Source organism: Mercenaria mercenaria, chromosome 5 (assembly GCF_021730395.1).
Source record: "Mercenaria mercenaria strain notata chromosome 5, MADL_Memer_1, whole genome shotgun sequence".
Taxonomy (NCBI): domain Eukaryota; kingdom Metazoa; phylum Mollusca; class Bivalvia; order Venerida; family Veneridae; genus Mercenaria; species Mercenaria mercenaria.
In genome coordinates this window covers 30,048,767-30,072,551 of record NC_069365.1, presented here as the reverse complement: position 1 = coordinate 30,072,551, position 23,785 = coordinate 30,048,767, and the positions used below count along the sequence as shown (strand labels likewise).

Below are 23,785 nucleotides of genomic sequence, written 5' to 3'. Positions count from 1 at the left end.
TACAATGCAATTCAAGATGGACATACAAAACTGTCCTTAGAGCCGTAGGAATAGCCACCTGCTGGCTATTTCACTATTCTTACGGGAGAGCCGTAGGAATAGCCTGTGAGGCTATTCTTACGGGACCGTAGGAATAGCCACTTCCATTTAAAAAACAAACGACCTGTAACTAAAAGATGTTAAGTTAAGATACATTTAAAACATGGTTAAACAAACATGACTGGCAATAAGTAAGATAGTAATACCATATGTTAACACATCTTGAGTTTATTATACATGTATAACTTATAAGTTAGGCAAGAGATTTATTAAAATGATAGACGGAAGGAAACAGAAAATGAAGGCTTTTTTTTTTATTTTCTACTCTCATCGATGGATGAACACGTAGCAGACGATAACAACATTCAATGTTTTGGCAGTCGTTACGGATTATTGATAATCATGGCTGAAAGCAGTGGAACACATGTTTGCTCTTTTTCAGGCTGTAATAAGAAGTTTAAGAAACAAAGTAGATTACAGAGTCATTTTCTGTCACATACAGGAGAGGTAAGCGTCAATATTGATATCTAAAGTTTCACGACAACAAAGGGTTAGAGGAACATAAACGGAAAACTGGTATAGTGCTCGGATAATTTTAAGTGGTTAAATTATCTGCCTAGAGTCGGTTAGCGAGGATGGTAGGCCGCATTTGCAAATAGCGATTTGTGTGTTCGAGCCTTTCTGTGGATTTTTTAGCCTGACTTTTTATCATTATGCTCATGTTAGAGTGTTGTATTTAGCACATTTGTTTATGTTTCAAATTTCTTATCAGTGTTACAAAGTTCTAAATAATTTTTTGGCAGTGGCTAGAGAACCGGTAGACAGCAGACTTATTCGTCTGGAACAGGTTCTCTAGCCAAAGTACCTTGCATTTTATTTCTATGCAAAAAGCTTCCAAAATTCACTTTGTTTCGTTTGGTAAGTATCATGCATATTATTATCTTAATTAATCTTACCATGCCCTTGCATTAATCTGCATTTACTGTGTGTCCAAAGGTGTACTCGCTGCATACTGTCCTCTATAACATGGATGAGACCGTAAAGAAATGCCATGTTCTTCAAGTGTATTTAAGTATGGGACAACAGATGAGTCGGACGATGCCTGTCGGAATGATCTATGGCATATTATGCGTTACTGTTAACAAGCTGAAGAACCATGCGGGTGTTTCTGCAAAAACATAATAAAATATTTGATCCATTAATTGGCAGTTGTAGTGTATACATTTAACAAAATGTTAGTTTTATCTGGGCGAATGAAGGCTCAACAAATATTCAGAAAAACAGCATTGATCGACATAACTCATAAAGTCATACTCGTAGCCATTTTGTGCTCAAATATTTCCATCTGTTGTTTATATACATTCATATATATACAGGTAATAATCGTAATTGTAATTTGTATGTTTGAATTTCTAAACATGTATTGTAATTATCAATATTGTGCATTCCTAGATTGATCCAGTACTCTTAATTATTGTTTTCCTATGGTTGAATTTATAATAGCAGGTTCGTATCTGTCAGGTAATACACACTATATCGACCCCAGACTTGTGTTGTTATTATTTAATCGACTGGCTGGCTAGGTGACACATTTATTTAGGGGGCATATAGAGTTGGAGCTGTCTATAGATACGATGTACGTCCCGAAATCTTGTGTGTCCAACTCCCATTCTATTTGCCTGATTTGCTTCAAACTTTCACAGATGAACAAACTTGATGTGCAGATGACCTTTAAGGGAGGAACTTTTGTTGTGACTATTTTACATCAGTTATGACCCTTGATAGTTTTGCTAGATAGAATATAGAGAAAAACTGTGTGTGTCCAACTCCTCAAATATTATTGAAAGGGTTATTATGAAAATGTTTTGTTATTTGTTGTTTCATTTATTTCTTTATTTATTTATTTCATATATTTATTTATTTCAGTAAAGGTTAATGTTTAATTTGAACATGGGCACGTGCAATTTCAGTTCCTTTATTTTTAAATATGTCAAGTTCATATATTTTATTCTGTACTACACATTTTAACTTACAATAACAGAACATAAAGAAGGTTCAATTTAGGGGTGTTAATACTCATTTTGGGTAATTTGTACTGTATCAAAGACTCGCGGTTTCCTGTGACAAACTGCAGTCGGCAATTCAAAGACTGCTGTGTGAGACGAAGTTGTCAACACTTCTTGATTATAAGGTAGCAGTTAGCAGCATGCGTCGGTATTTAAAAACATGTTTGAACTTATATTCATTTATATAGACTAGATATAGGTATATAAGTTAAAAGTACCGATATATATACTTCACTCAGTCAGCATTCTCGACACATTATATAATTTACATAAACGTCTTATGGCTGCGCCTATATAAAGGTTCTGGTGTGTGTAATTTCCAGAGTTGTAGAGTTATTTTATAAATTAAATGTGAAGTATCAAAATCCAGCCGCTGTGATAAATGACAGTATTTATATAAGATGAAAGTTGCAGCATAGGACTTTCTTGGAAAACAGATAATTGTCATTATTATATGCAGTCAGTGTTTAAGTATGGCTGCACATACGGTAATGGGCATACCACTGATGTAGCCCCAGTTCTAAGTGTACAGTAATTATACTTGCTTATTTCAGTTGAATGATTTAATAGAATTGATGTCCCATAAATTTGCATGTGACTGCATACTGTGGATACATGTAGATCTTTGTTCTTTTTGGTTGTCTTGTGTCTCATAAACAATTTGGGTTGGACATAATGACTGTTCGATTTTGATGTATTTTACCTAATTATTATTTGCTTCATAGCTATTTCTATTTCTAGCTTTATATAGCTAGATTTAGCTATATAGCTCAATTAGGACTTTTCTTGGACCTGTAAACCCCTACTCCTGTGTTTCATCAACACAAACCCAAACAGAAACATCTGTAGAATTTTTCTAGTACATTCGCTGTTTTCTGTTCTTTTCACCGTTCATTTGCAAAATGATTTTCAAAAAGTCAAGCTATCTGCCCTTCTGACAGCTCATCAATTTTTGTAAGTTTTGCAGATGCTGATGTTCATATTTTCTATATTTGAAGCGTCCACATGTATGTAAATATGAGGGTTGCAACAAAAGCTACAAACGAGTTGACCACTTGAGTCGTCATCAGCAACTTTCCCATGTATCGGATGATGAACAAGATCTAAGGTAGGCTTAGTGGATATTTTGCTTGCTATCAAACTGAAAGTTATATTTGATTTATTCGTTTAATAAAAACAAGTTCAATGTCAGTGACCTCAGCATTACTTCAGCTAGAATATGCCTTGCAACCATTTATGGTTTTCACTGTTAGATTACCATATAGGAAGTGATAGTCCAGTGACATGTGGTCAGATGGATTTCTCGTAAAGCACCAGTTTTACTAAATTGCAGATTAATTCCTTGAAATTTTTACACAGCCCTTTGTGCAGACACAAGATCTGTCATGGTCTACATATATCAAAATCTTAGAGCCAATCAAATTTCCAACAACAATGTGCATCTGTTGAAATGGTTCTTGTTTGTTATTGTAAATGAAATTGTATTTGACTTTTCTACTTACAGTTGGGAATGTGAGGAGAGTGATTGTGAAGCATCCTTCAGTTCTGTGTATGCCCTGAAGAAACATGTCAGTCAGCATCATGAGAAAGATACATATAAGGTAATAACTTCATTGTCTAGAAGACTGAGTAAGAGATATCCATATCGGGCAGCAAACTGTATTAATCATACTATGAAAGCATTGTGATACAAAAACTAGCAAGAGACAGCAGTTTCTTTAGGAAGAAAATTAACAAACAAAAAAGTGTAATTTTATACGGAAGTCATTACGGAGAACACATGGCAGATTTTGAGCCTAGTATTTGATCCACCTTTTCCTTGATTTCACTTGAAATATAAGATAGTACTAGAGACTTTATTTATCATTTTAAAGAACTTTGAGCGTGGTAATAGGAACTTCTTAGATTCTTTGAGGACCAAATTTTTCAAATCAGTCTAGCAAAAAATCAAGCACACAACCCAATCTTTTTAGCTCATCTGATTTTTTGGAAAAAAAGAAAGATGAGTTATTGTCATCACTTGATCGGCGTCGGCGTTGCCTGGTTAAGTTTTATGTTTAGGTCAGCTTTTCTCCAAAACTATCAAAGCTATTGCTTTAAAACTTGCAACACTTGTTCACCATCGATAGTTGACTCTGTACAGCAAGAAACATAACTCCATCTTGCTTTTTGCAAGAATTATGGCCCCTTTTGGATTTAGAAAATATCAGATTTCTTGGTTAATTTTTATGTTTAGGTCAACTTTTCTCCTAAACTATCAAAGCTATTGCTATAAAACTTGCAACACTTAGTCACCATCAATAGCTGACTCTGTACAGCAAGAAACATAACTCCATCCTGTTTTTTTTGCAAGAATTATGACCCCTTTCGGACTTAGAAAATACCGGATTTCTTGGTTAAGTTTTGCGTTTAGGTCAACTTTTCTCCTTAACGGTCAAAGCTATAGCTTTAAAACTTGGAGCAGTTGTTCGCCATTAAAAGCTGACTGCACAGCAAGTACTGTAACTCTATATTGCTTTTTGCAAGAATTATGGCCCCTTTTGGACTTACAAAATCATGGGTAATACAATATTTATGTTATACAGAGACAAAAAAATCAGATGAGCGTCTGCACCCACAAGGCCATGCTCTTGTTTATTTGCTGAATTTTCTAAGTATATTGTGAAGTTTTGAAAAATCACAGTTTAATCAAATTCTACATTGTAGAAAAAATTTAGATCCGGACGTGCAAATGTCATAACCATAGCGCATGTACGTGCTTTAATGTAATGCTGAAGCAACCTATATACATGTACTTCTAAACACCACAACATTCTTAGGCCAGAAGAGACAGTATACAGAAATAACTTGTAAGGGGTCTTAAACCATTAAAGTTCATAGAATGGTTGCCTGTAGTCAGTCAATGACCCATACTGTTCGAAGGTAAAGTTCAGTGTGATCCTGAGACTTAAACTGGTTTTTGCTTCATGCCTTATTGAGACAACAGCTGTCAAACTTTGTGATGTGTTGTGCGGCTGTGTTTATATACTATAATTATATTTCAGTGTCATTTGGTGGGCTGTGGGGCAGTGTTTAACAAGCATCATCAGTTGAAGACACATAAACTGGAAGAACATGCACAAGGCAGAGCTTTATGGTATTATCTGATCTTGATACAAGTAATTGTAGTGCTGTATGATATGCCTTGAATCACCGAGTATCAACGTAAGCGTTGACCAGTGGCATAATTACGTGCGAGCAGGGCGCTTTTTGCGGTCTCCAGTCAAGGTAATGTTTTCCTTCGCAGTTTGTTCATTACTAAAGCTTTGTTATTGGGAATTGGCCGAGGATGACCTACAATGAACACGCTTTTATGGGGATGTATAGAAATTTTCATATCTATTGTAGTTTTTTCAAACATTCAGGAAATATTCACTAAAAAACACGTATTTGACTACTGCCCCTTAATTTTCTTGTTGTAAATGGATAAATTAGTGTTAAAATGTCTTGTATTTTCGTCATACAGGTATGATATATTCTCTTTAACAGATAGGTCACCGTTGTATGCAGTTTCAGAAATACTTAGCCCGGCAAAACCTGGCCGTCAGCGAAGGTTTTGTCTTACGTCCGAGTCGGTGGTGCACAGAAATAAAAATGCGTTAGTACAAGCAGGTGGAATTTATGAAAAACGGTATTTTCACGACTTTTCATGATCCGACAGTGGACAAAAGTCATTTTAATCAATATATAGACTAACATTTCATGTTTCTTCATTGTGCACAGTCATTTTAAAATATTTAGGTTTCATACTTGAAGCCTATACTATTCAAATCTTTTATAAGAGCTCGTCTAATTATTTCCTTTGGATAGAATTATATGAAATGTTTGTGTATAAGAAGTGTAATGTAGATATTTTGAAATAAATGACAATAAACTAATTATCTTCAGTGGAGGATTTACATTACAGAGAATCAAGTAACGTTCTCACCAACAGCTTGTTCGAAGACTCAGTTTTATTGAATCTGATATCTGATCTCTGATGTCTAAAATAATATGACGCCCCAAGTCTAGGATTGAAAAGAATACGTTTGGGAGAAAAGTAAATGAAGTACTATATACGACCCAAAATTAAATAAATATACTGAAGTCCTGCATCTGAGAAGTGTGTGCAGTTTAAGTATATACATATGTAGTCTTATCTACAGACTTTGAGAACCAAACAGTTTAGAATCAAACAGTTACTAGTATATGAACATCTAGGGCCTACTCTAAATACCCAGAATAATTTTCTAGAGGGAACCTAGTCTGTCAGATTCCAGTGGGCGGTGTCCATGCTTGTACGAATGTTCGCTGCTTATGAGACATTAAAAAAAACCCCTGTAATTCTGTAATTTGGACATCCTAGTGGATGGGGCCCCTGCCACCTCCCCACTCTTGGGTAGATATAATTGCAATCTAAATGTTTTACATCTTGTGCCGAATACGCCTTCCATGTCGACCATTATTGACGACACAGTCTCGTTCAGTTTGATGGTTGTACTTAGATAGATGGGAAATGACTGAAATTCAAATATAGATAAATTTAATTCAGATATCTCTATCCGTAATATTGCTTTAAGATGTTGGCGTCATTATCAAAATGACGTATCATAGTGTGACAATATATTAATGTCATAATGTATACATAAAAGCATACAATTAATTAATTAGTTCGTCACAACGTTAACTTTTTGCATGAAGGCACTTTACTCGCGAACCACTGCACCCAGGACCTTCAAACTTCACATGCTGATAGTACTTACTGATCACTGCACCCAGGACCTTCAAACTTCACATGCTGATAGTACTTACTGAGAACACGACCCCTACTGACTTTGGGGTCACCAGGTGAAAGGTCAAGGTCACCAGGTCAAAGGTCAAGGCACTGCGGGGGCATTTGTCACCATTAGTGACAGCTCTTGTTATTTTTGTGAACCACCGACTTGGACGTAAGACAAAACCTTCGCCGACGGCCGGGTTTTGCCGGACTAAGTATTTTGAAACTGCATACAACGGTGTCCGATCTGTATGACGAAATTACAAGACATTTTAACACTAATTTATCCATTTACAACGAGAAAAGAAAGGGGCGGTAGGCAAATATGTGTTTTTCAGTGAATATTTCCTGAATGTTAGAAAAAAAATGCAAATGATACGAAAATTTCAATACATCCCCATAAAAGCGTGTTCATTGTAGGTCATCCTCGGCCAATTCCCAATAACAAAGCTTAATAATGAACAAACTGCGAAGGAAAACATTACCTTGCCTGGTGAAAACTACCGCAGAAAGCGCCCTGCTCGCACGTAATTATGCCACCGGTCAAAGCTTACGTTGAGACTCTGTGTTGAATAGTTATTGGTAGTGTAGTGCTTGAAATACTTTGTAGAGCCTCATTAGGTTTAGTAGTATATTGTTGTGCTTGATAGGTATTGTAATGATGAAATATTATTAGAATAAAAGGCTTTCTAAACACTTCTTCAGGGAATACATTAGTGTTATCCTTTTTAGCTCGACTATTCGAAGAATAGGGGAGCTATCCTACTCGCTCCGGCGTCGGCGTGAGCGTCACACAAATGTTAAAGTTTGCGTACCACCCCAAATATTTTCAAAGTCCATTGAGATATTGCTTTGATATTTTGCATACTTGTTCACCATCATGACTCCAGTCTGTTAAAAGGAGGAGGCAACTCTATCAAGCATTTTGACTGAATTATGGCCACTTTTCGACTTAGAATAAATGTTAAAGTTTGCGTACCACCCCAAATCTTTTCAAAGTCCATTGAGATCTTGCTTTCATATTTTGCACACTTGTTTACCATCATGACCCCAGTCTGTAAAAAGGAGGAGGCAACTCTATCAAGCATTTTGACTGAATTATGGCCCCTTTTCTACTTAGAATAAATGTTAAAAGTTTGCGTACCACCCCAAATATTTTCAAAGTCCATTGAGATATTGCTTTCATATTTTGCATACTTGTTTACCATCATGACCCCAGTCTGTAAAAAGGAGGAGGCAACTCTATCAAGCATTTTGACTGAATTATGGACCCTTTTCGACTTAGAATATGCTTATTGTAATGTTAAAGTTTTACTCATTGCTTATATTATACTATCAAGCACTGAGAATAGTCGAGCACGCTGTCCACTGACAGCTCTTGTTTTTCTAAAAATCGTTTTCAGAGAAAGGCAATATTGTGTCTTTTTTTAAAATAATTTAAAAGAAAAGACATCCAGTTTGCATTCAGCTTAATCAAAACATTTCAAATTCTTGGCCTACTGGTAATTGTACATTTTTAGCTTTATATTTTGTATGTCCCTTCATTATACCCCCACCAAACATGTTTGAGGGGGGTATATAGGAGTCAGTTTTGTCGCGTCCCGTCCCGTCCCGTCGCGTCCCGAAATCTATTATCTCAGTTATTACCAAATGGATTTGATTCAAACTTAAAATACATGTTCCACCTTATCACCCACATCATGTGACACAAGGTGCATAACTCTTGACACCAAGTTTTCATGAATTATGTCCCCTTTTACTTAGAATTTAAGGTTAATTTTGTTGTATTTTCACTATATCTCAGTTATTACTAAATGGATTTGATTCAAACTTAAAATAGATGTTCCACCTCATCACCCACATCATGTGACATAAGGTGCATAACTCTGACACCATTTTTTTTTATGAATTATGCCCCTTTTTACTTAGAATTAAAGGTTGATTTTGATGCATTTTCACTTTATCTCAGTTACTACTGAATGGATTTGATTCAAACTTAAAATAGATGTTCCACCTCATCACCCACATCATGTGCCCACGTCATGTGACACAAGGTGCATAACTCTTACACCAAGTTTTCATGAATTATGTCCCCTTTTACTTAGAATTTAAGGTTAATTTTGTTGTATTTTCACTATATCTCAGTTATTACTAAATGGATTTGATTCAAACTTAAAATAGTTGTTCACCTCATCACCCAGATGATGTGACATAAGGTGCTTAACTCTGACATAAATTTTTTATGAATTATGTCCCCTTTTACTTTAAATTTAAGGTTGATTTTGATGTATTTTCACTATATCTCAATTATTACAAAATGGATTTGATTCAAACTTAAAATAGATGTTCCACCTCATCACCCACATCATGTGACACAAGGTGCATAACTCTGACACCAATTTTTCATGAATTATGCCCTTTTTTACTTAGAATTTAAGGTTAATTTTGATGTATTTTCACTATATCTCAATTACTACTGAATGGATTTGATTTAGACTTAAAATAGATGTTTCACCTCATCACCCACATCATGTGACGCAAGGTCCATAACTCTGACACTATTTTTCTTGAATTGTGTCCCCTTTTACCTAGAATTTAAGGTTAATTTTGATGTATTTTCACTATATCTCATTCTGATTGGCTTAGAGCCAAAGGGAAGTAACCTTTTTTTAACCTTTGTACTGAGTTTCTTCCCCTTAAATTCCAGGAATTAGTCTATTTTTAGAAATCCTATTTTTAGATTTTCAATATTTTAGGTATTTTTCTAACTTTTTTATTATAAGTCCTATGTAAAAATAAAAACATTTTTCCGTGGTAACATGGGTCGGTAAGACACTTTTTTGTATTCACTTTTAGTGTATCTCTAATATTAGAGATTTAATATATTTACTAGTATTACTATACTAGTATTATACTAGTATTACTTATATGTGGAAGCCCAGGATGAAGTACTCCAAAGTATTTTTAAGATTCCTTATGGTTGCCATTCTTCTGTGACAAGACCGTATGGTGGGGGTATGAGTCACTCCTGTGACAGTTCTAGTTAATTTCTGTATGCAAAGTACCGGTACTATATTTCAATTCACATTTATATAAAATGTATTGTACAATAATATAATTGGCATATTTCTTTCCTAAAATGCACAGTTAATAACATTTTACAGTTGTACAACACCTGGATGTGGCAAATCATTCCCAACACAAAACAAGCTGAAGAGACATATGAAAATACATGAAGGTAATTTCAGCAAGTCAATTATTCCTGTATTATATATGAAAGGAAATGGGGCAAAACACTATGTAAAGTTTGTTTGTTTGGAAGTAAGATCGAATTCATTTCTTAGAAAAAATGTATTGTACTGAATCATTCTTAACTGTAGACCATTAAATACCACTTATATTCACATTTCTTACTGAATATTGTGCGTTTTTGGGTGTTTTTATGCCCCCAAAGGGAGGCATATAGTTTTTGAACTGTCTGTCGGTCTGTCCGCAATTTTCGTGTCCGGTCCATATCTTTGTCATCGATGGATGGATTTTCAAATAACTTGGCATGAATGTGTACCACAGTAAGACGACATGTCGCGCGCAAGACCCAGTTCCGTAGCTCATAGGTCAAGGTCACAGACATTAAAGGATAGTGCATTGATGGGCGTGTCCAGTCCATATCTTTGTCATTGATGAATGGATTTTCAAATAACTAAGCATAAATGTGTACCACAGTAACACGACATGTTGCACGCAAGACCCAGGTCAGTAGCTCAAAGGTCAAGGTCACACTTAGACGTTAAAGGATAGTGCATTGATGGGCGTGTCCGGCCCATTACTTTGTCATCGATGAATGGATTTTCAAATAACTTGGCATGAATGTGTACCACAGTAAGACGACGTGTCATGCGCAAGACCCAGGTTCGTAGCTCAAAGGTCAAGGTCACACTTAGACGTTAAAGGATAGTGCATTGATGGGCGTGTCCGGTCCATATCTTTGTCATCGATGGATGGATTTTCAAATAACTTGGCATGAATGTGTACCACAGTAAGACGACATGTCACACGCAAGACCCAGGTCCGTAGCTCAAAGGTCAAGGTCACACTTAGATGTTAAAGGTCATTTTTTATGATAGTGCATTGATGGGCATGTCCGGTCCATATCTTTGTCATTCATGCATGGATTTTAAAATAACTATGCATGAATGTGTGACACAGTAAGACGACGTGTCGCGCGCAAGACCCAGCTCCATAGGTCAAAGGTCCTAAACTCTAACATCAGCCATAACTATTCATTCAAAGTGCCATCGGGGGCATGTGTCGTCCTATGGAGACAGCTCTTGATTTTTGGTTTTTTTTTTCAATGAAACTGAAACAAAGACTGTTTATTTGCTACATTTTTACTAATCTGTATATTGCAGGTTACTCGTGTATGGAGACAGATTGTGGCAAGAAGTTTGATAAGTGGTCGTTGTTGGTCAAACATAAAAAAGTTGAGCATGCAACAGGTAAGATATCTGAGAAATGCATTATGCATGTGCTGACTTTAAGACGCATGAAGTGCATTCATGTGCAGAAGGTTGATCACACTTCATCCGTTCATCATCCTAGAACAATTTTAATGCAAGCACATTGATAACTTCTCCTGGCCCCATGTTCACAAAACGTTTTCAGCCTCAGTTGAGTTTGATAATGAAACTTTATTTGTCATTTGTATCTAAATAGCATGTTTAAAACTAAATTTTATTATAATAACTATTTTTAAGTGGCTATTCAGTATTGATGGTCAGTCTCAGTTGGAATTTAACCTTGACGATTTAATAAAATTGATATTAAAATTTCAAACTCAAAATCAGCGGAGACCAAAAAATATTTTGTGAACACAGGGCCTGAGCAATGTTTATGAAACTTACTCAGAATGTGTCCGAAAAAAATATTTGAATAGGAATGATTGCTAGTGTAGCACCATAGTTGTAGCCCGTGAAGTTTTCAATATTGTCAAATTTTATGTTCTAAACACTATTTGAGCAGTCTCTATGAAACCTTAATTGTATTCTTTAATTTCATCAAATCTCATACAAGATTGATAATTGGCAAATTAGCCCAAATTTCATTTTTAGCTCGACTATTTGAAGAATAAGGAGAGCTATCCTTCTCAAGTCAGCATTGGCGCCACACCTTGGTTAAGTTTTTGGTACCAGTCCACATTTTGACAGAACCTTTTGACATAAAGCTTTGAAACTTTCAACACTTGTGTACTATCACCATGTCCAGTTTTAAGCAAGATTACGTAACTCTGTCAAGGATTTTGACTATACTATGGCCCCTTTTAACTTTAAATCTTGGTTAAGTTTTTCATACCAGTTGTTATTTTGTGTTAACTGTTTGACATGTGGCTTTGAAACTTTTATCACTTGTAAACTATAACAGTCTCTATCTGTAGGCAGGAGTACATAACTCGTATCTTAGCTGAATTATGTCCCTTTCTGGACTTGGAAATTGGTTCAGTTTTTGTACAAGTCCATGTTTTGTCAAAACTATATGACATGTGGTTTTGAAACTTGAACACTTGTTTATTGTATTAATCTTTATCTGTAGGCAAGAGTACATAACTCTTATCAAGTATTTTGGCTGAATTATGGCCCTTTTTTGACTTGAAAATTGGTTCAGTTTTTTTCATACCAGTCCATATTTTGTGTTTGACATGTGGCTTTAAAACTTTAACCACTTGACATGTTTACCACCATAGTCTCCATATGTAGGCAAGACTACATATTAAACTAGGACAAGTATTTTGGCTGAATTATTTACCACCATAGTCTCCATATGTAGGCAAGACTACATATTAAACTAGGACAAGTATTTTGGCTGAATTATTGCCCTTTTTGTACTTGGAAATTGGTTCAGTTTTCGTAAAAGTCCATGTTTGATGGCTTTGAACACTTTTTCATTGTCATGATCTCCATCAGTAGTCAAGGGTATGTAACTAGAGCAAAGATATTTGGCTGAATTTTGGCCCTTTTTGGACATGGAAATCAGTTTTTTCGTACCAGTCCATATTTTGTCTAAACTGTTTGACATAATTATGTCTTTGAAACTTTAACCACTTGTTTACCATCATAATCTCTATATGCAGGCAAGACTGCATAACTAGGTAAAGGATTTTGGCTTAGTTATGGCCCTTTTTTGACGTAGAAATTAGTTAAGTTTTATGTGTATTATTCCATATTTTGTCTAGACTGTTTGATATGTGGCTTTGAAACTTCAAACTCTTGCTTTCCATCATTGTTAACTGTAGACCATTAAACACTTCTTATATTCACGTTGTTATCTTGTGTAGACAAGAGTACATAACTTACCAACTCACAACTTTTTAGCTAGACCATTTGAAAAATAACATGCAGCCCATACCTACCTCAATTCATCAGTCTTCATGAAACTGACACAGAATGTATATAGTCACATGCTGTAGGGCAAGTTTAGTGAAAGACAAAATTACTTCATTAAAGCCAGAGGTGTTTGTTTTGCTCTATTTCATTTCTTTAAAGGTCCATTACTAAGGGAAAGTGAGTTGGCAATTTTTTTCATAGCCAGTGCATAGACTTCTGCAAGACACTAAATAATGAAGATTGGCAGGTCAAAATTTACAGAAGGTCTTTGGAACTCAAAGAAACGTATGTGTATTTAATATGTTGAAATTTCAGTGAATCGACAGAATGACCCCCCAGGTCTTTTTAACTTTCTTCATACTTCATAGAAAAATAATTGTACATATACTGCGATTTATTTCAAATTTCTACATACCAACTTTCATTTTCCAATAAAATGAAATAGTTTCTGTGCTTTTTAAAAGAAATTAAAATGTTCACTTTCCTTATTATTGGACCTTTAACAAGTCCCTTTTTATGAGCAATATTTGTGAAGTCCGACAAGGAAACAGTAATAGGCATTATTGCCACTGGGGTTACAGCTGTTGATTCAGAGAAGAGAAAAATAAATGTAAGCGTACTGAGCAGTCTTCATGAAACTCATACATAATGTATATGGTGATAATATCTCAAACAGATCAGATAATTTGCAAGACTGCTTCAGTAACACTTAGCTATTGCTCTTGAACAAGTCAGATTGTAACATTTCACCTCCTTGACACATTAGATGTTACATTTTCTTCAGCAGTCATGTCACAACAGGTACATTATTTGCTGAAGATCCCAGATAAGTGCATATTTAGAAACAGCTTAAGGTAGTTCTGCATATTTGATAAACTGGAAGTAATGTTGAACTTGAAACCTCATTTATCTGCATAATGTAGAATAAAGCCTAGACCCAGAACAAGTAAGGAAAATCTTCCTGCATATACTTCAGACTAGGAAAACACACACACAACCCAGCTTGCCAGATGTTTTTATTTTACAATTTTTTTTGTAAGTATTGTATTAGTATATCTGGAAGGTTTGAAAAATCAGGGTTTAATGAAGTTCTTCATGGTAGCAAAATATTGATCCAAACATGCTGTAATACCTAAAGTAGCAATGTTTTAATGTATTCAGGTCCTCTTTATTTCTTTGTATAATGTCTACATACACAGGGAAACTGTTTTTGGCACAAAACAAACAGATCACACTTTTGACTTCTTAATATGTGGGTATATGAAAATAAAATTTTATTGTAGCTTCACAAGTGTGATACAGTTTCTTATTGACTTACTGATATTAAGTTGACTGAATGAATAGAAATTTTATGGATAAAACATTTATTTATAATAATTATTATTATGTTTAAGAAATAGTATATCTCATCCAGTGATTTGTCGTTGAATAAATCATTGTTTGGAGTTCAGATGCCAAGGAATTATATCACGAGGGCGTATTCAGGAGCAGATCACTAAATGAGATATATTATTTCGATTCTAACATGTTGCCAAGGATTTTTAAGTACATCCTTGAGGACATTAATTAAATATTTGCCCGTTTTCAATTGGTTACTTTTCTAGCGCGCCGCTATGCCGTTTGACGCCATGACGTAATAACTGTGACGTCAGAACAGTGATTTGTTGTATAATAATTCACTGTTTTCTGCTTTCTTTGTTTAATAGGAAAATGAATCGGATCGTGTTAGAATTCTTAATAACAGATAGTTGTACCCCCCGACAACAAAGTTGTAAGGGGAGGTATACTGGTTTCAGGTTGTCTGTCTGTCTGTCCGTCTGGCCGTAGACGCAATCTTGTGCGCACCATCTCTCCTTATCCCCTTGACAGAATTTAATGAAACTTCACACAAGTGATCAGTACCAACAGTAGTTGTGCATGGGGCATGTTAGGTTCTTTTAGAAAAAAAATTTGCAGAGTTATGGGACTTTGTTTTTTTGTTACTATACTATATACATAGACACAATCTTGTGCGCACCATCTCTCCTCATCCCCTTGACACAATTTAATGAAACTTCACACAAGTGATCAGTAACAACAGTAGTTGTGCATGGGGCATGTTAGGTTCTTTCAGCGACAAAAATTGCAGAGTTGGACTTTGTTTCTTGTTAACATACTATGTACATACAGTCTGCATATGCAATCTTGTGCGTGCCTAATCTACCAAACCCTTAAACACAATTTAATGAAACTTCACACAAGTGATCAGTACCAACCCTAGTTGTGCATGGTGCATGTTACATTCTTTTAGATAAATATTCTGCATAGTTATGGAACTTAGTTTTTTGTTACTATACTGTATACATACAGTCTATATACATACAGTCCACATAATTATGCAATCTTGTGTGCATCAAATTGCAATGTACTGTGTCAGAGCATGCGGGGGGTACATTCATCACCTTTAGTGATAGCTCTAGTTTAATTAGTAATAAAGAGAAGTATTATGATTTTTTGATTTATTTGTTCAGTACATGAGTGTTCAGAATGCAAGAAGACCTTCAGTCAGAAACAGTGGTTAAAGCAGCATATGTTAACACATGCAGACAAACGTATATTATTCACCTGTTACCATGACAACTGTGGACGTGCATACCTTGATCAGCGTAATCTCAATGCTCATATACGTAGTTACCATGATGGCAAGAGATTCCATTGTGAGCATGAAGGATGCAGCCAGACATTCACAACCAAAGTATGTTGAAGATACACTTTTTCTTTCCCAGAACATTTAAGGTGTAAGGACCCAAAAATGGGAAATAGAAAAATAACTTTTTTTCTGAGCTTTGTTTTGACATTTTAGGAGAATTGTGCTTTTTTTATAGAAGGTCATGGAATCAGTTTGTGACAAGTAAGATAATCTTAGATCATTTTGTAGTTGAAATAATATTTGTTCAGGTTGCAGTTGATGACTTACAAATTAATTAAAAACCTTAACAGTTTTATAAAATCCTAAAAATGACAATAAACTTTAAGATTATGTAAATGGTTTATATTGAGTGAGTCCACAAGTTCATGATAGTGTACAAATTACAGTGTGCTTTGAATAAATATGTTTGTGCCATAGTTGACTGTATAGGTACATACCTTCTTAACCACTGGAAGGATATTTATTATACTGTTGGAATGTGAAATGAAGACGATAAGTTTAACCTATGTTTTAATCGTGCTGGTTCAAGGTCAGGAACACAACTAAGGTTCAGATGTTTGAGCCTTGAATTACATGATCAGTCTGTATTTTCTAAACTTATTGAAGGATAATTATGCTGCTATGTTAGAATGTCCCTAGCTTCAAGATTATGTGGAAAACACATGTACCAATCAAGCTGATTAATTGTCAAGGGCACTACTCAAAAACTAAATGTTCAAGCTTTAGGTTTGTCTGATGTGTATTTTCTAAACTCTTGGAAGGATATTTATGGAACTTTGGTGGAATTTCATCACATTAATAAGACATGTTTTAATTGCATCATCCCATGGTTTCTGCTCACCACTGAGGGCAATATTTAACATCGGCTCGCCCTTGGTGACACTTTGTTTCTTTTGGTTTCAAGTCACACTAACACAGTTCATGCCATATGGTGACTTTGCAGCTTTTGATGGTTGAAAACACGTTTGGGGCACTCCTCTGGCACTTAGGCAGAACCATAAACCTTTCACAGGTTAGCTGGATGACTTCCTCACATAGTAATCCAAGCAATGCTCAAACACACAGAGCAAAGTGATTGAAAATCAGCTTTTTTTACCAAATGTAGCTCGTCCTTAAAAGTAGATCATGAATATATCTGTTCAAAGTTAAGCTTTTCAAATATATCTAGTTATGACAGCTCTCAATTTGCATGAACAGTATAATATATTTTCTACTGTATTTCAGCAAAAGCTACAGAATCACCAGAAACTGCATGATCCAAACAGACCACTACCTAAGGTAAGTTTCTGTGTCTAAGTAAGGCCAATGCTGAATGTAAGTGTTTATGTCTTAAGTCTAAATACAGGTCACTGCCTAAATTCAGTTTCTGTGTCGTAATGAATATAAGAATAAATGATATTAAAATTTGTTAGAGTTCATTATTTATGGAAGTCTTAAAATAGCCTCATAATAATGTTGATATTTGAGTTATAATTTATAATTATGCCCCTCAAAGGGTAGAATGTAATAATTTAGCTGGCCTTCCATCCACTTAGTTTACAGTTGATGACTGAAGCACAGGAACTTCAGATTGGTTGCTCAAAGGTCAAGGTTGCTATGACCATGAGCTGATTGGTTGCCCAAAGGTCAAGGTTGCTATTACCATGAGCTGATTGGTTGCTCAAAGGTCAAGGTTGCTATGACCATGAGCTGATTGGTTGCTCAGAGGTCAAGGTTGCTATTGCCATGAGCTGATTGGTTGCTCAAAGGTCAAGGTTGTTGTGACCCTGAGCTGATTGGTTGCACAAAGGTCAAGGTTGCTATGACCATGAGCTGATCGGTTGCTCAAAGGTCAAGGTTACTATGACCATGAGCTGAAAACCAGTTTCTGAGCAATAAATGAAGAAACGTTTGGCCTGAAGTTGTCAAACTTTATCAGGTGATTGCCTTTGGCCAGTAAATTACCCATATTGCAATAGGAGTCAGAGGTCAAGGTCACAGTAACCTTGGCCAAAAATCATCAAACATCATAGGATGGTTTCCTGTGGTCAGTAGATAACCTGTAATGTTTTGAGGGTCAGTAGGTCAAAGTTCAATGTCACAATAATCATGAGACTTAACAGTTTCTGCTAAATACCTTAAGAATGTCTGGCTTACAGTTGCAGGTCTTCATATGATGATTGCCTGTAGGTGGCCCCAAGTTTTTGAGGGGTTAATACATCAAAGGACAAAGTCACAATGACCTTGATACTGAAAACTGTTTCCACACAGTACTGAAAGAACATCTTTGCCTACAACCATCAGATTTTATAGAATGATTGCCTGTGGTTAGTAAATAACCCCTCCTGTTTTTGGGGTCAGTTGGTCAAAGTTCTAGACTGAAAGTGGTTCTGCTCATTAACTTGAGAACCCTATGGCATAAGTTGTCCAACTTAGTAGGATGATTGTCTGTGGTCAGTGTCTGACCCCTGTTTTAGGAGTCAGTAGGTAAAAGGTCTAGGTCACAATGACCTTGACACTAAAAACAGTTTCAGTTCTGTAACAAAAGAATGCTTTGACCAACAGTCTACAAACTTAATAGGATAATTTCCTGTTGTTAATGGATAACAGTTAATGTGTTAGGTATCAGTTGGTCAGAAGGCAAAGTCATAGTGATCTCGGGACTGAAAATCATGGGACAGGCCATCATGGTGGCTTACATGATTAGCAAATAGCACTTGTTTTGATAAGAATATGTTTACGATTAAACAGTTAGCATCATTTTGTTTCAGTCAAAATTGTCTTAGTCTTTAAACAACAAGTACTGACTTAATGTTGCTTTGAATAGTGTTATTGTACAATAATGCAAGTTTATGATCGATATGTTGAGTAAGGCAGTTGTAAGCACATTGAAAGTCTGTGTAAAATAACAAGATGCCATATTTTTTAATTTTTATACCCTATAATGTTAAGCCAAACTCTTGTTGAAGCCTTTTAACTTGTTGATAAACTTTAAATAGATTTAAGTTGATTTTTATGCTGTATACTTTTCAGTGCCTGTTTTCAAATATTGCAGATACAGGCCTTTATTAAGAAGCAGACATTTGATTTTTAGCTCACCAGAGCATGAAGTGCTCAAGGTGAGCTATTGTGACTGGTCATTGTCCAGCGTCATGCAGTGTGCATCGTCTAATGTTCGTCAACATTTGCCTTGTTAACACTCTAGAGGCCACATATGTGACCCCCCACCATTACATGACTGAAATACTGTTGAAAAACAGTGTTAAACCCAAAACAAACAAAAACATATGTGACCCAATCTTTATGAAACTTGGACAGAATGTTTGTCTTGATGATTTCTAGGTCAAGTTCGAAACTGGGTCATGTGAGATCAAAAACTAGGTCACTAGGCCAGATCAGAGGAAAATCTTGTTAACACTCTAGAGTCTGCAGTATAAGTTTGAAACTCCTGAGAATTGGTCAGAATGTTTGTCTTGATGACCTCTAGCAAGTTCGAATCTGGGTTATGTGGGGTCAAAAACTAGGTCACCTGGTCAAACAAAAGAAAATGCTTGTTAACACTTTAGAGGCCACAATTATGACCCTGTCTTCGTGAAACTTTGACAGAATGTTTGTCTTAATGATCTCTAGGTCAGTTTCGAAACTGGGTCATGTGGGGTTAAAATCTAGGTCACTAGGCCAGATCAAAGGAAAATCTTGTTAACACTCTAAGAGTCCACAGTTTAAGTTTGAAACTCATGAAAATTGGTCAGAATGTTTGTCTTGATGACCTCTAGGTCAAGTTCAAATCTGGGTCATGTGTGGTCAAAAACTAGGTCACCTAGTCAAATCAAAGGAAAAGCTTGTTAACACTTTAGAGGCCACATTTATGACCCTATCTTCATAAGACTTGGTCAGAATGTTTGTCCTGATGAACATTAGGTCAAGTTCCTATCTTGATCATGTGGGATCAAAAACTAGATCACGTGCTCAAATCATATGAAAAGCTTGTTAACACTCTTGAGGCCAGATTTATGATCCTATCTTCATGAAACTTGGTCAGAAGGTTTGTCTTTATGATCTCTAGGTCAAGTTTGAAACTGGGTCATGTGGGTCAAAAACTAGGTCTGTAGGCCAGATCAACTCTGGTGAGCAATATAGGGCCATCATGTCCCTCTTGTTTTAAACAGTGTTCAAGATATTTTGAAAATTGAAATATGGAAAGAAATTATTTTGCATACATGTGTGATATCTTGCAGTTTGTGTTTTCAGAAAGCTAAAAAGAAGAAATCAAAAGCAGAGAAGCTTCTGGGTGTAAGCATGGAAACAGAATCAAGGGGTCAAGATCATGTGACATTTTACTCACCCAACAGAGAAGATAGTATTGACTTGCCTGACCTTTCTCATTTACATACAGACAAAAGTAAAAAGGCGAATTTACACAGTACAGCAGATGGTGTAAGGGAAGAGTATGTACAGCACGAGGAAATGATGGACTCCATTCTTCAGTCAGCAATACATAAAGTGAAAAGTGGCCAACTGAATACTGATAAAAGTGCAATTAGTGAACCAGGTATGAGCAAAAGTGGTGAACTTAAAGTGAATAGAATTGGTGAACTGGATAAAGACAAAAGTATTGAAGATACAGGCAAAAGTGACGGTTATAGTGCACAGAAAAGTTGTGAACTAGATCTAAATGATGAAATGAATGTTTCAAGTACAGATCATTGCCACGTTGAGCTGGCGATGGACAGTGTGTGTTCAGGGACTTTATTAGAGTGTTGTCCTGATGATACAGAATCTAGTTCAAAGAGTGAATTGAACAGTAATACCATAGTTTCTACTTCATGTAATTGATCAGTAATACTACAGTTCCTACAATATGTAATTGACCAATAATACTAGAGTTTCTGCTTCATGTAATTGATCAGTAATTCTGCAATTCCTATGACATATTTTTGATTGATAATACTACAGTATCTACTGCATGTAATTGACCAATAATTCCGAAGTTTTGACCGATAATATCATAGTTTCTACAACATGTAATTGATCAATAATACCACAGTTTCTGCTACATGTAATTGACCGATAATACTTGTTTCTGCTACATGTTTCTTCTACTTGGTCATTGACCAATAATTTCTCAGTATCTACTGCATATACTTGATCAATATGAGCGGAATTCAGAAATTTTTGAGACTGTCCTTATGAAATAATGAAAAACCAGTATCTAAGCATACCGAAAGCTGCAGAGTAGTCAGTAATGAAGCTCAGCCAGCATTTTCCCTGCAAAGGAAAGAGAAAAAAATCAAAGGGACTTAGGTAGGGTGAATATGGAGGGTGCAGCAATTATTGCTTGACCTGCTGGTCCTTAAATACTTCAGTACAATATTGCTCTTGTGTGTAGATGCGTTGTTACGAATAAGGGAGATGTCCCATAAGGCATAAACAAATTTGGTGGACAAACTGGTAATGTTTCTGATTTTAGAACTGAACCTTGTCCATGTAAAACTTTTCAGTAATATATCTTCCAGGTGCACTGGGTATTTGCACAACAAGGCCTTTTGAATTGAAGAACCCTTTTTATATGCCCCCAGAAGGTGGGCATATTGAAATCGCACTGTCCGTCCGTCCGTGTAAATTCTTGTCTGGGCTGTAACTCTGCCATCCATAAAGGGATTTTGAAATAACTTGGCATAAATGTTTACAATAATAAGACGACTTGTCATGGCTCCAAGGTCAAGGTCACACTTAGAGGTCAAAGGTTAACAGGGTCTCTTGTGTCCGGTCCATAACTCTGCCATCCATGAAGGGATTTTGAAATAATTTGGCGTAAATGTTTGCCATAATGAGACGATGTGTCTTGCGCAACTCCTAGCTCCAATGTCAAGGTCACAATTAGAAGTCAAAGGTTAACAGGGTCTGTTTAGTGTCTGGTTCATAACTCTGCCATTCATCAAGGGATTTTGAAATAACTTGGCATAAGTGTTCCCCATAATGAGATGATATGTCATGTGCAAGATTCAGACCCCTAGTTCTAAGGTCACACATAGAGGTTCAATGTTAACATGGTCTGTTTCTTGTCCAGTCCAAAACTCTGCCTTTGATGAAGGGATTTTTAAAATTACTTGGTATAATGTTCCTGATAATGAGATGACATGTCATGCCCAAGACCCAGAGCCCTATCTCCAATGTCAAGGTCACACATAGAAGTCAAAGGTTAACAGGGTCTGTTTCTTGTCTGGTCTATAACTCTGCCATTTATCAAGGGATTTGAAAATACTTTGACACAAATATTAAGGTGTGTCGCGCTTATGACCCTGATCTTTCAGGTCAAGGTCAAGGTCACAAAAGGATTCATATCTAAATTATTCTGGCATTTTTGCACAGACAACTGTAGCATTCTTAGGCACGCTTCAGGGGCATTTCCCACTATTGGTGACAGCTCTTATTTGATCACTGGTTATTCTTGCCATTTCTGTTTCACTGTTTGTTGTTTTTCCGCATTTAAGGTTCGAAATGATATACCACGTCTCATTCTCGGTTAGAAGTCATTATAGATTTTAAGAAGTTTTTTTGTAACATTACACCTTTATGCTTTTTGCTCTTTGCTGGAAAGATTGGTTACCCACCTTGCACAAGCCACCACTAATTTCAGGTGCTAAGTCAGAATTCCATGAACACTTCCCAATGAAATTCCCATTGATGCAGCTATAGTGAAAACTGTATATCTTGAGTCTTCTGCTACAATGGTTGCTACAGGAGCAATGTTATGAAAGAATGCTGACGTTTTAGAGCACCTACATAAAAGCACTCAAAATTTTCTGAAGTCCTTTGTTAATACCAGAGTTTCTACTTCATGTTGTTGATCAATAATACCACAACTACTACTACATGTAACTCAAATATACATTTACCACTGAATTCTTTGTTAGTGCTGAGGCTGGATAACTAATTGTATTGCCAGTTAGTGCCTTAATGTGTACTAAAACAGGCTTGTTTCATTTTTGGTAGGCATGTTCCTACAGGAAAGCAGTTCATTTGAAAACTTAAAAGATGGTGATAATAAGTTAATAATTAGTGAACATCTTTAGGTTATCAGTTGGCATTTATTTTTGGTTTTCAAGATGTAAACTGTCTTATTACTCATTTTGAAATGTACACATGGAAGCAATAAAGGACATTAACCGATCTCACCTCTTATTGTTGTAAAAAAGGGTAGCACTGATTGTGGTCCCTTCAAATGTTCCATTCTGTATGTACATCTGTACATTGATCACCAGTAGAAGTTTGAATCAATGCAGCTAGGACCAGTGTACAAATATTTCAATATATACCGGTAGTATATGAAAAATGAAAGTTGCTCATTACTTTGGGAATCTTGCCACATCAAGATGTTCTCTTTTTTTGTTCACCTTACGACAGCTCTTGTTATACAAGTATTCTTATATTTACTTATTCATAAAATCTGATCCAATATTGAGATTTCTTTTTCTGATACTTGAAGCATGGCAATCATCACTTGTACATTTGTAGTTGTGCTGTAACTTGTGTTGTAAAGAAGCCACTGCATGCATTTACAAAAGTTAAGTGTTAATACATGTTGATATTAATTACAAACACATGAACAACTTTTTTAATATGTAACTTTTATTAGATTAAAGGACAAATAATTAAAATCAGTATTTCCTCAGAGTGCTTGGGGTGAGCCACACTTTTCTTCAAACAACATCTGCTCTGAAACTCTTTGGTAAAAGTTGATGAAATTTGACCTGGATGTTCCTTGTGTGGCCCTGTACAAAAGATGTTCAAATTCTATTCCATATAGAAAATTCTGGTTGTCATGGCAACCAGAAGG

General features: G+C 35.7%; 1 protein-coding gene across 1 annotated transcript; it reads left to right on the top strand.

Moving 5' to 3' along the window:
- The first annotated feature begins 291 nt into the window (after nt 1–291).
- On the top strand, nt 292–23,118 carry LOC123556746 (transcription factor IIIA-like). The gene is made up of 9 exons (XM_045347690.2): nt 292–546; nt 3,104–3,213; nt 3,610–3,706; nt 5,150–5,241; nt 10,065–10,138; nt 11,310–11,396; nt 15,788–16,011; nt 17,191–17,244; nt 20,197–23,118. Exons 1-9 carry the CDS (start codon nt 373–375, stop codon nt 20,779–20,781), a joined length of 1,497 nt encoding a protein of 498 aa, XP_045203625.2. The 5' UTR covers nt 292–372; the 3' UTR covers nt 20,782–23,118.
- The last annotated feature ends 667 nt before the right edge of the window (nt 23,119–23,785 follow it).

Coding starts and splice junctions, on each gene's coding strand:
- LOC123556746 (XM_045347690.2), top strand. CDS start 373: ATGGATGAACACGTAGCAGACGATAACAACATTCAATGTTTTGGCAGT. Junction 547..3,103: donor TTCTGTCACATACAGGAGAG/GTAAGCGTCAAT, acceptor CTATATTTGAAG/CGTCCACATGTATGTAAATA. Junction 3,707..5,149: donor ATGAGAAAGATACATATAAG/GTAATAACTTCA, acceptor ATTATATTTCAG/TGTCATTTGGTGGGCTGTGG.